Raw genomic sequence first — 10,694 nt, 5'->3', positions numbered from 1 at the left:
GAGTACTGGTACAAGAACATGGGGGAGGAAAAAGGCCTGTAGCATATTACTCTGTAGCCTTACCAGCCGTAGTGAGAGGCATGCCAGCCTGCTTACGAGCCGTTGCTGCAACCACCACAATAGTGGAAAAATCCATCCCTATTGTGCTTGATCACCCTTGTGTGGTAATTATTCCCCACGCAGTGCGGCTATTATTAAATTCGGCAGCTACTCAGCACTTTACGGTGGCAAGAAGAACTGGGTATGAGATAATCCTCTTGTCACACTCTAATTATACCTACCAGCGATCACCAGCTGTCAACCCGGCGACCTTCGTGCCAATACCAACAGAATATCCAGGTGAACCAGAACACGACTGCTTGTTAACTGTTGAAGCCACCACTACACCCAGGCCAGATTTGCTAAGTGATCCTATTGATAATCCTGACTTGATCCTCTTCACGGATGGTTCTTCACATCGACCTAGTGATGATCAACTATTAGCAGGTTATGCGGTGGTGACTCCTCATGAATTATTGGAAGCTTATGCGTTGCCACCTGGCACATCTGCACAAGCAGCTAAACTATATGCATTAACCAGAGCCTGTATTTTGGCTAAAGATCAAAGCGTCAATATCTATACTGACTCCCGTTATGCATTTGGGGTAGTGCATGATTTTGGACAATTATGGAAAAACAGAGGTTTTATTACATCCTCAGGAAAATCTATTAAGCATGCGCAAATGGTGTTAAATTTGTTGGAGGCTATTCAGTTGCCAAGTAAAATTGCAGTACTAAAATGTGAGGCCCACACCATGGCAGGTGATGAAGTCTCATGTGGAAATAGGTTTGCTGATAGTGCGGCTAAAGAGGTCGCACTGAGGCAGGCCCCACAGCTTCAAGCCGCCAAAAATACCGTTAGTAACTTTCCTCCAGAACTTCCTAGTAGCATTGATGCTGATCTACTACGACAGGCCCAAAGTCAGGCAATAGTCCAAGAAAAACGTACTTGGAGTAAGGCAGGTTGCTATCAAGATCATGATATATGGATGCATCCTGATGGCCGAGTGGTTTGCCCACGAAGCTTGTTTTTGCCCCTGTCTCGCCTGGCACATGGACAGGCTCACATGGGCAAAGGAGGGATGGCACATGCATTGTCCCAACAATGGTATGCACCAGGAATAACGGTAACAATTGAAAAAGTTGCCAGAATGTGTTTAGTATGTCAGCAGAACAATAGAGGGAAATCGCCCGCAAATTTTGATCACCTACCCCAACCAGAGCTGCCCTTTGAGAATCTACAGATAGATTTTGTACATATGCCCGCAGTAAAAGGATTTAAGTACATACTGGTAATAGTAGATATGTTCTCCAGATGGGTAGAGGCATACCCCACTAGGAGGGATGATGCCAGAACAGCAGTAAGCATTCTGCTAAAAGAAATAATACCTAGATTTGGAATACCTATGGGAATAAACAGTGACAGAGGAACTCATTTCACCAGCAAACTGATAAAAAACTTAACTGAAGCCCTTGGATTTCAATGGAAATTGCACATACCTTACCAGCCACAATCCTCAGGAATAGTGGAAAGAGTGAATGGGGAAATCAAGGCCGCCCTAACCAAAGTATGCCAGCAAAATGGGTTGCAATGGTCGGATGCCGTGCCAGTAGTAATGTATGCCCTGAGAAATCAGAAAAATAGAAACACAGGTCTGACACCACATGAGATCTTGATGGGCCGGCCTATGACAACAGGCACACGCCCACCCATGACTCCAGAGAAGGTGGCATTAATTTGGAATGATGAAAAATCATTAAAATATGCTCAGGCCATGTGTGAAACAGCAGGAAGAATACATGAGAAAGTGAGACAGGCCCAGATGCGCCCCACAGAAGGAAACATGCACCCCTTTAAACCCGGAGATCAAGTTTATGTGAAAGCGCTAAATAAAGAATCTTTTTCTCCTAGGTGGAAAGGACCATATTTGGTGCTGCTTACAACTCGAACAGCTCTCAAATTGAAAGAAAAACCTGATTGGGTACACGCTACAAGGTGCAAGTTGCATCATCCGGAGGAAACACCGGAGGTGGAGTATAAACATACTGCACCAGACACCACTTCAGAAACGGGAAAAGATCCGTGCCCACCATAATTTGGCACTCCATTGAAGGACTGATTACTTTCGGATTGCTATATATGTTTATATTTAATGCTGTATAACAATAATTAGGAAAATTTAAAGATTTCTAGGATAAATCAGGAAATATGTTAAACCAGATGATAATAATCGGCCTATGTGTAATAAGGACAGCCGCCTGGACCATCCTGCCTACTGAAAAAACAGAATGGGCAGGCCAGTTAGGATGGAAGGCGAGAGACAGTAACCAATCGCAGGGAACTTACACTTGTAACAATGGTACCATTTGTGTAATTGCTAATTGGACGATTAATTGCGAAGCCTGTGGGATGTTCGAAATGAAATCTGGGATGGATAAAATAGTATTTAGCCAAGGATCTAATATAACTCTAAGTATAAAATGGGAAAAAGGAGTGAACATAAGTTGTAGGATAGAGAATGACACTGACATACTAAACAATTATACTAAATTATGGAAATGGTATAAAAATGACACAAGAACCGGAGACATGGAACAACCGATATATTTGAAAGACGGTCAGGCGTACGGATGCGTGAATGCAACTCTTATAGAAGGAAGACCTCACTGGTATGGGGAAACATTCTTTGCAAAGAAAACAAAACAGATAGAAAGTCCTATGGAACATTTGCAAAGATTGCATTCTACCTGTACCCCGGTCTTGATCTCCCCATATACTCTAAATTTGACAGTACAGATACAATATGAGGATAAAAAAGATACTGGATGTAATATTACTACAATACAAGCCAAATTGAATAAGAGAGTTAGGATCGGGAGAAGGAGAAGGGACTTAGCAACGGTCTTGGGAGGAGTAGGAACTGGTATGGGAGCCCTTAATGCAATAAATATTGAAACATTGCAGAATAAAATACAGCAAGTAGGAGGGCTGACAGGAGATGCTATAAAATTAAGAAATGCTTGGGACAATGGACTGACAGCAGCGATGTTAACACAGTGGATATCAGATACAATGAGTTGGAAGCAAGTAAATAAGGTAGAAAAGGAACAAGAGAATGTTGCAAAGGGACAAGAGAAAGTCAATAATCATACTCAATGTATGTTTAAAGAAATTACCAAGCAGTCACTGAGGGCTGAGCTAGAGCGAATCGCTATGTCAGGACATGCTCCTAGTTGGATGAGAATTTTCAGATTTGAAGGAAATAATCTAGAAGTAAAACCTGATCGAAGATATACTAAATGTGACCTTAAGGGATGTAATTTTACAATGAAAGTGGTAAATGTGACAAAAGCCAAAACCTGGTGTCAGTTCTTGGTATTGCCCCAACTGTTTGGAGAAAACTTTTGGTATCCCAAATTTTATGGTAAATGGATAGATCAGGGGAATAAGACCCATGATGCCTCGGATTGCCAAGATTGGCCGTTTGGAAAAGTATGCCCATTGCATACCCCTATATATGAACCTTGCTCATTACAACATAGTAGAGGTACATGCATTTGGAATTTGAAACCTTGTAATGATACTACCTTGCATGAGATAGGCCAGAACTATCTGTGTATTAGCAGTGCCTGGCCTATATATGTAGACGGGATTTTGAAAAGGCCCCCTTTAAACACTTGCATAAAAGATGTTTATACTGTGTTTGACCCACATACCAACAAGACATATCAGTTGGGAAAATGGGCTATGGTAATGCAAAGAAGAACTGTATTGGGGATAGAAAATGCCCCCCCTACAGTTAATTTGGCTAATCTGACGAAATTTTTGAAAAACAATGAAAAGATAGCAGAAGCCTTAGCGAAAAGAGGAAGAGATCTGCACCATTTAAAAGCAGTGATGGATTATGATGAGCAAGGTTTGATTCAAATAGCTACGCAAATAACAGATTTGACGGTACACCACTGGTGGGATGTGTTTAAAGGATGGTCACCTAAAGCATCCGCAGTGTTGGAATTGTTTGTTCACCCGATGGTTATAATTTGTGTAGTGACAGGAGTTTTATTTATATTAATTTGTATAATGTGGATAAGAGTGAGATATCTGTTAGCGCAAACAGTAGAATCAGTAGCATCTGTAAAAAGAGCTATGAAAGTACTAGAGAGAAAGGAAAGAAAAAGAGCAAACCAGGATGACTATGATGAAGAAGATTGTCTGAAAATGCGTCCTTTCCCAAAGGGATATTATCCTCCCTATGAAAACGAACTGAATACAATGCCGTAAAGCAGTGTTGATCAGTAAAGATCAACAAGGAGGGAATTGTGGGAGAAAACATATTAAACATTAAGGCATGATGGGATACTTGACCACTTTACTAATTGAACAAAGGACACTAAACTAGTTAAAACTAAAAGAACTGCTGACTGCCATAACAAAGTCAAGCTGACCTTTTGGCTTAGGACATCTGGTGATAAAATGTGAACATGTTAATCTGTTTCTTGAGAACAATGGAACCTATGAAACCATATGTTGAAATGTAATGTAAGCTAATCACATGAAGTTGTTTACCTTGCTGTATAACTATGAGCGCTGTACAATAGTAATTTAGAGTGCTGGTGAGCAGTAGGGACTGCTGCAGACTCTCTGTGATATCATGTAATAAATTCCTAAAGCGAACCTCGAAGTCTCCGTCTGATAGTTAATTTCCTCGACAAGCGGGAGCCCAGGAGAGTGAGAAAGTTCGGCGGTACAATACACAGCGGGAGACCAGGAGACCTCGAGAGTTTGGAGGTACTAAACACAGCGGGAGCCCAGGAGAGGACGAGAGTTCAGTGGTACTAAACACAGCGCGAGCCCAGGAGAGCACGAGAGTTCGGCGGTACAATATACAGGAGGAGCACAGGAGAGCCCGAGAGTTCGGCGGTAAAAAACATAGCGGGAGCTCAGGAGAGCGCGAGTGTTCAGCAGTACAATACACAGTGGGAGACAAGGAGAGCACGAGAGTTCGGAGGTACTTTACATAGCGGGAGCCCCGGAGAGTGTGAGAGTTCAGCAGTACTAAACGCAGCGGGAGCCGGGAGAGTGCGATAATTCGGCGGTACTAAACACAGCCGGAGCCCAGCAGAGCGCGAGGGTTCGGCGGTATTAAACACAGCGGGATCCCAGGAGAGTGCAATAGTTAGGCAGTAATAACCACAGCAGGAGCTCAGGAGCGCACGAGAGTTCGGCGGTACAATACACAGCAGGAGCCCAGGAGTGACCGAGAGTTCGGCGGTACTAAACACAGCGGAAGCCAAGGAGAGCGCGAGAGTTCAGCGGTACTAAACACAGCGGAAGCGCAGGTGTGCAGGAGGCTTCTGCGGTACAATATACAGCAGGAGCCCAGGAGAGCGTGAGAGTTTGGCGGTACAAAACACAGCGGAAGCTCAGGAGAGTGCGAGATTTCAGCGGTACAATACACAGCGGGAGACCAGGATAGCGCAAGAGTTTGGCGGTACTAAACACAGCGGGAGCCCAGGAAAGCACGATAGTTCGGTGGTACTAAATACAGCAGAAGCCAAGGAGAGCGCGAGAGTTCGGCGGTACTAAACACAGCGGAAGCGCAGGTGTGCGGGAGACTTCTGCGGTACAATATACAACAGGAACCCAGGAGAGCGTGAGAGTTCAGCGGTACAAAACACAGCGGAAGCTCAGGAGAGTGCGAGATTTCAGCGGTACAATACACAGCGGGAGACGAGGAGAGTGCGAGAGTTCGGCGGTACTAAACACAGCGGGAGCCCAGGAGAGCACGATAGTTCGGCGGTACTAAATACAGCAGAAGCCAAGGAGAGCGCGAGAGTTCGGTGGTACTAAACACAGCGGGAGCCCAGGAGAGCGCGAGAGTTCGGCGGTACTAAACACAGCGGGAGACCAGAAGAGTGCGAGAGTTCGGTGGTATGAAACACAGCGGGAGACCAGGAGAGCACGAGAGTTTGGCGGCACTAAACAGAGCGGGAGCCCAGGAGAGTGCGAGAGTTCAGCGGAACTAAACAATGCGGGATCTCAGGAGAGCGTGAGAGTTCGGCGATACAAAACACAGTGGGATCTCAGGAGAGCGCGAGAGTTCGGCGGTACAAAACACAGCGGGAGCTCAGGAGAGCACGAGAGTTCGGCGGTGATAAACACAGCGGGATCCCAAGAGAGTTCGAGAGTTTGGCGATACTAAACACAGAGGGAGCCCAGGAGAGCGGGAGAGCTCGGCGGTACAATACACAGCGGGAGCCCAGGTGAGCGTGAGAGTTCGGCGTCACTAAACACTGCGGGATCCCAGGAGAACGCGAGAGTTCGGCGGTACTAAACACTGCGGGATCCCAGGAGAGCGCGAGAGTTCGGCGGTACTAAACACAGCGGGAGCTCAGGAGAGCGCGAGATTTCAGCCTTACAATACACAGTGGGAGACGAGGAGAGTGCTAGATTTCGGCGATACTAACCACGGCGGGAGCCCAGGAGAGTGCGAGAGTTCAGCGGTACAATACACAGCGGGAGCCCAGGAGAGAGCAAGATTTCGGCGGTACTAGACACAGGGGGAGACCAGGAGAGCGCGAGAGTTCGGCGGTACTAAACACAGCGGGAGCCCAAGAGAGCACGAGTGCTGGGCAGTACAAAACACAGCGGGAGCTCAGGAGAGCATGAGAGTTCAGCGGTACAATACACAGCGGGAGACCAGGAGAGCGCGAGAGTTTGGTGGTACTAAACACAGCGGGAGCCCAGGAGAGAACGAGAGTTCGGCAGTACTAAACACAGCGGGAGCCCATGAGAGCGCGAGAGTTAAGCGGTACTAAACACAGTGGGAGCTCAGGAGAGCGCGAGAGTTCAGCGGTACAATACACAGCAGGAGACGAGGAGAGCGCCAGAGTTCGGTGGTTCTAAATACAGCAGATGCCAAGTAGAGTGTGAGAGTTTGGCGGTACTAAACACAGCGGGAGCCCAGGAGAGTGGGAGAGTTCGGTGGTAAAAACACAGCGGGAGCTTGACCAGCGCGAAAATTCAGCAGTACTTTACACAGCGGGAGCCTCAGAGAGTGCGAGAATTCGGCGGTACTAAATGCAGTGGGACCCCATGAGAGTGCGAAAGTTCGGCAGTACAATACACAGTAGGAGACCAGGAGACCTCGAGAGTTTGGCTGTACTAAACACAGCAGGAGCCCAGGAGAGCACGAGAGTTCGGCGGTATAATGTGCAGCAGGAGCACAGGAGAGCCCGAGCGTTCGGTGGTAAAAAACACAGCGGGAGACAAGGAGAGCGTGAGAGTTCGGCGCTACTTTACATAGCGGGAGCCCTGGAGAGTGCAAGAGTTCGGCAGTACTAAACGCAGCGGGAGCCCCGGAGAGTGCGAAAATTCGGCGGTACTAAACATAGCCGGAGCCCAGCAGAGCGCGATAGTTCGGCAGTACTAACCACAGCGGGATCCAAGGAGAGCGTGAGATTTCGGCGGTCGAAAATACAGCGGGATCTCAGGAGAGCGCGAGGGTTCGGTGGTACAATACACAGCTGGAGCCCAGGAGTGCCCGAGAGTTCGGCGGTACTAAACACAGCGGAAGCCCAGGAGAGCGCGAGAGTTTGGCGGTACTAAACACAGCAGAAGCCCAGGAGGGCAGAAGACTTCTGCGGGAGCTCAGGAGAGCGCGAGAGTTCAGCGGTACAATAAACAGTGGGTGACGAGGAGAGCGCGAGAGTTTGGCGGTACTAAACACAATGGGAGCCCAGGAGAGTGCGAGAGTTCGGCCATACTAAACACAGCGGGAGACCAGGAGAGTGCGAGAGTTCGGTGGTTTTAAACACAGCGGGAGGCCAGGGGAGTGCGAGAGTTCGGCGGTAGTAAACACAGCGGGAGACAAGGATAGCGGGAGAGTTCAGCGGTACATTATAAAGCAGAAGCCCAAGAGAGCGCGAGTGTTTGGCAGTACAAAACACAGCGGGAGCTCAGGAGAGCACGTGAGTTCAGCGGTACAATAAACAGTGGGAGAACAGGAGAGCACGAGAGTTTGGCAGCACTAAACACAGCGGGAGCCCAGGAGAGCACAAGTGTTCGGTGGTACAATACACAGCGGGAGCCCAGGAGAGCGCGAGAGGTCGGAGGTACTAAACACAGCGGGAGCCAGGAGAGTGTGAGTGTTCAGCAGTACTAAATGCAGCAGGAACCCAGGAGAGAGTGAGAGTTCAGCGGTACAATACACAGCGGGAGACAAGGAGAGCACGAGAGTTCGGCGGTACTAAACACAGCAGGAGCCCAGGAGAGCGCGAGCGTTCATTGGTACTAAACACAGCTGGAGCCCAGGAGTGTGTGAGATTTCGGTGGTACAATATGCATCGGGAGCCCAGGATAGTGCGAGATTTCGGTGGTACAATACGCAGCGAGAGCCCAGGAGAGTGCGAGAGTTCGTCGGTACTAAACACAGCGCAAGCCAAGGAGAGCGTGAGAGTTTGGCATTACTAAACACAGCGGGAGCCCTGGACAGTGCAAGAGTTCAGCGGTACTAAACACAGCGGGAGCCAAAGGAGAGTGCGAGAGTTCGGCGGTATAATATACAGCAGGATCCCAGGAGAGCACGAGTGTTCGGCGGTTCATAACACTGCAGGAAGTCAGGAGAGTGCGAGAGTTCGGTGGAAGTAAACACAGCTGGAGACGAGGAGAGTGCGAGAGTTCGTGCAAATAAACTCAGTGGGAGACCAGGAGAGCGCGATAGTTCGATGGTACAATACACAGCGGGAGCCCAGGAGAGTGCGAGAGTTCGGCGGTACTAAACACAGCGGGCAACCAGGAGAGCGCGAGAGTTCGGCGTTACTAAACACAGTGGGAGCCCATTAGTTCAGCAGAGTTCGGAGATACAGTATGCAGCAGGAGCCAGGAGAGCACGAGAGTTCGGCGTTACAAAACACAGTGGGAGCCCAGGAGAGCGTGAGCGTTCGGCTGTACGATACACAGCGGGAGCCCATTAGTTCAGCAGAGTTCGGAGATACAGTATGCAGCAGGAGCCCAGGAGAGCACGAGAGTTCGGCGTTACAAAACACAGTGGGAGCCCAGGAGAGAGCGAGAGATTGGCGGTACTAAACACAGAGGGAGCCCAGGAGAGAGCGAGAGATTGGCGGTACTAAACACAGAGGGAGCCCAGGAGAGCGGGAGAGCTCGGTGGTGCTGTACACAGCAGGAGCTCAGGAGAGCGCGAGAGTTCAGCCTTACAATACACAGTGGGAGACGAGTAGAGCGCTAGATTTCGGCGGTACTAAACACAGCGGGAGCTCAGGAGAGCGCTAGAGTTCAGCGGTAAAATGCACAGCGGGAGACAAGGAGAGCACGAGAGTTCGGCGGTACTTTACATAGCGGGAGCCCTGGAGAGTGTGAGAGTTCGGCAGTACTAAACGCGGCGGGAGCCCCGGAGAGATCGAGAATTCGGCGGTACTAAACACAGCCAGAGCCCAGCAAAGCACGATAGTTCGGCAGTACTAACCACAGCGGGATCCCAGGAGAGCGTGAGATTTTGACGGTCGAAAACACATGCGTGAGCTCAGGAGAGCGCGAGAGTTCGGTGGTACAATACACAGCAGGAACCCAGGAGTGCCCGAGAGTTTGGCGGTACAAAACACAGCGGGAGACAAGGTGAGCGCGAGAGTTCGGCTGTAGAAAACACAGCGGGAGCTCAGGAGAGCGCGAGAGTTCGATGTTACGATACACAGCGGGAGCGCAGGAGGGCACAACAGTTTGGCGGTGCTAAACACAGCGGGATCCCAGGAGAGTTCAAGAGTTTGGCGGTACTAAACACAGGAGGAGCTCAGGTGAGCGTGAGAGTTCGGCGGCACTAAACACTGTGGGATCCCAGGAGAGAGCGAAAGTTCGGCGGTACAATACACAGCAGGAGACAAGGAGACCTCGAGAGTTCGGCGGTACTAAACCCAGCGCGAGCCCAGGAGAGCACGAGAGGTCGGAGGTACTAAACACAGCGGGATCCCAGGAGAGTGTGAGTGTTCGGCGGTACTAAACACAGCGGGAGCCCAGGAGAGTGCGAGATTTCAGCGGTACTAAACACAGCTGGAGCCCAGGAGAGTGTGAGATTTCGGTGGTACAATATGCAGCGGGAGCCCAGGAGAGTGCGAGATTTCGGTGGTACAATACGCAGCAGGAGCCCAGGAGAGTGCGAGAGTTCGTCGGTACTAAACACAGCGCATGCACAGGAGAGCGTGAGAGTTTGGCGTTACTAAACACAGCGGGAGCCCAGGAGCATGTGAGAGTTCGGTGGTACTAAACACAGCGGGAGCCCTGGACAGTGCAAGAGTTCGGCGGTACTAAACACAGCGGGAGACTAGGAGAGTGTGAGAGTTCGGTGGTATAATATACAGCAGGATCCCAGGAGAGCGCGAGTGTTCGGCAGTTCATAACACTGCAGGAAGTCAGGAGAGTGCGAGAGTTTGGTGGAAGTAAACACAGCTGGAGATGAGGAGAGTGTGAGAGTTCGTGCAAATAAACACAGCGGGAGACCAGGAGAGCGCGAGGGTTCGATGGTACAATACACAGCGGGAGCCCAGGAGAGTGCGAGAGTTCGGCGGTACTAAACACAGCGGGCAACCAGGAGAGCACGAGAGTTCGGCGGTACTAAACACAGTGGGAGCCCATTAGTTCAAGA

General features: G+C 49.5%; 1 protein-coding gene across 1 annotated transcript; it reads left to right on the top strand.

Annotated features, from left to right (window-relative positions):
- The first annotated feature begins 980 nt into the window (after window positions 1-980).
- On the top strand, window positions 981-4,389 carry LOC147110846 (uncharacterized). The gene has a single exon (XM_086001213.1). The coding sequence runs from the start codon at window positions 2,249-2,251 to the stop codon at window positions 4,319-4,321; it is 2,073 nt and encodes a 690-aa protein (XP_085857339.1). The 5' UTR covers window positions 981-2,248; the 3' UTR covers window positions 4,322-4,389.
- The last annotated feature ends 6,305 nt before the right edge of the window (window positions 4,390-10,694 follow it).

This window comes from Somniosus microcephalus, chromosome 11 (genome assembly GCF_052327205.1).
Source record: "Somniosus microcephalus isolate GS21.2 chromosome 11, FLI_Smic_1.0, whole genome shotgun sequence".
Taxonomy (NCBI): domain Eukaryota; kingdom Metazoa; phylum Chordata; class Chondrichthyes; order Squaliformes; family Somniosidae; genus Somniosus; species Somniosus microcephalus.
Note: the sequence above shows the minus strand (reverse complement) of the source record. Positions and strands in the feature narration are given on the sequence as shown.

What these genes read in the sequence shown, in the direction of transcription:
- LOC147110846 (XM_086001213.1), top strand. Translation starts at nt 2,249, where the DNA reads ATGTTAAACCAGATGATAATAATCGGCCTATGTGTAATAAGGACAGCC.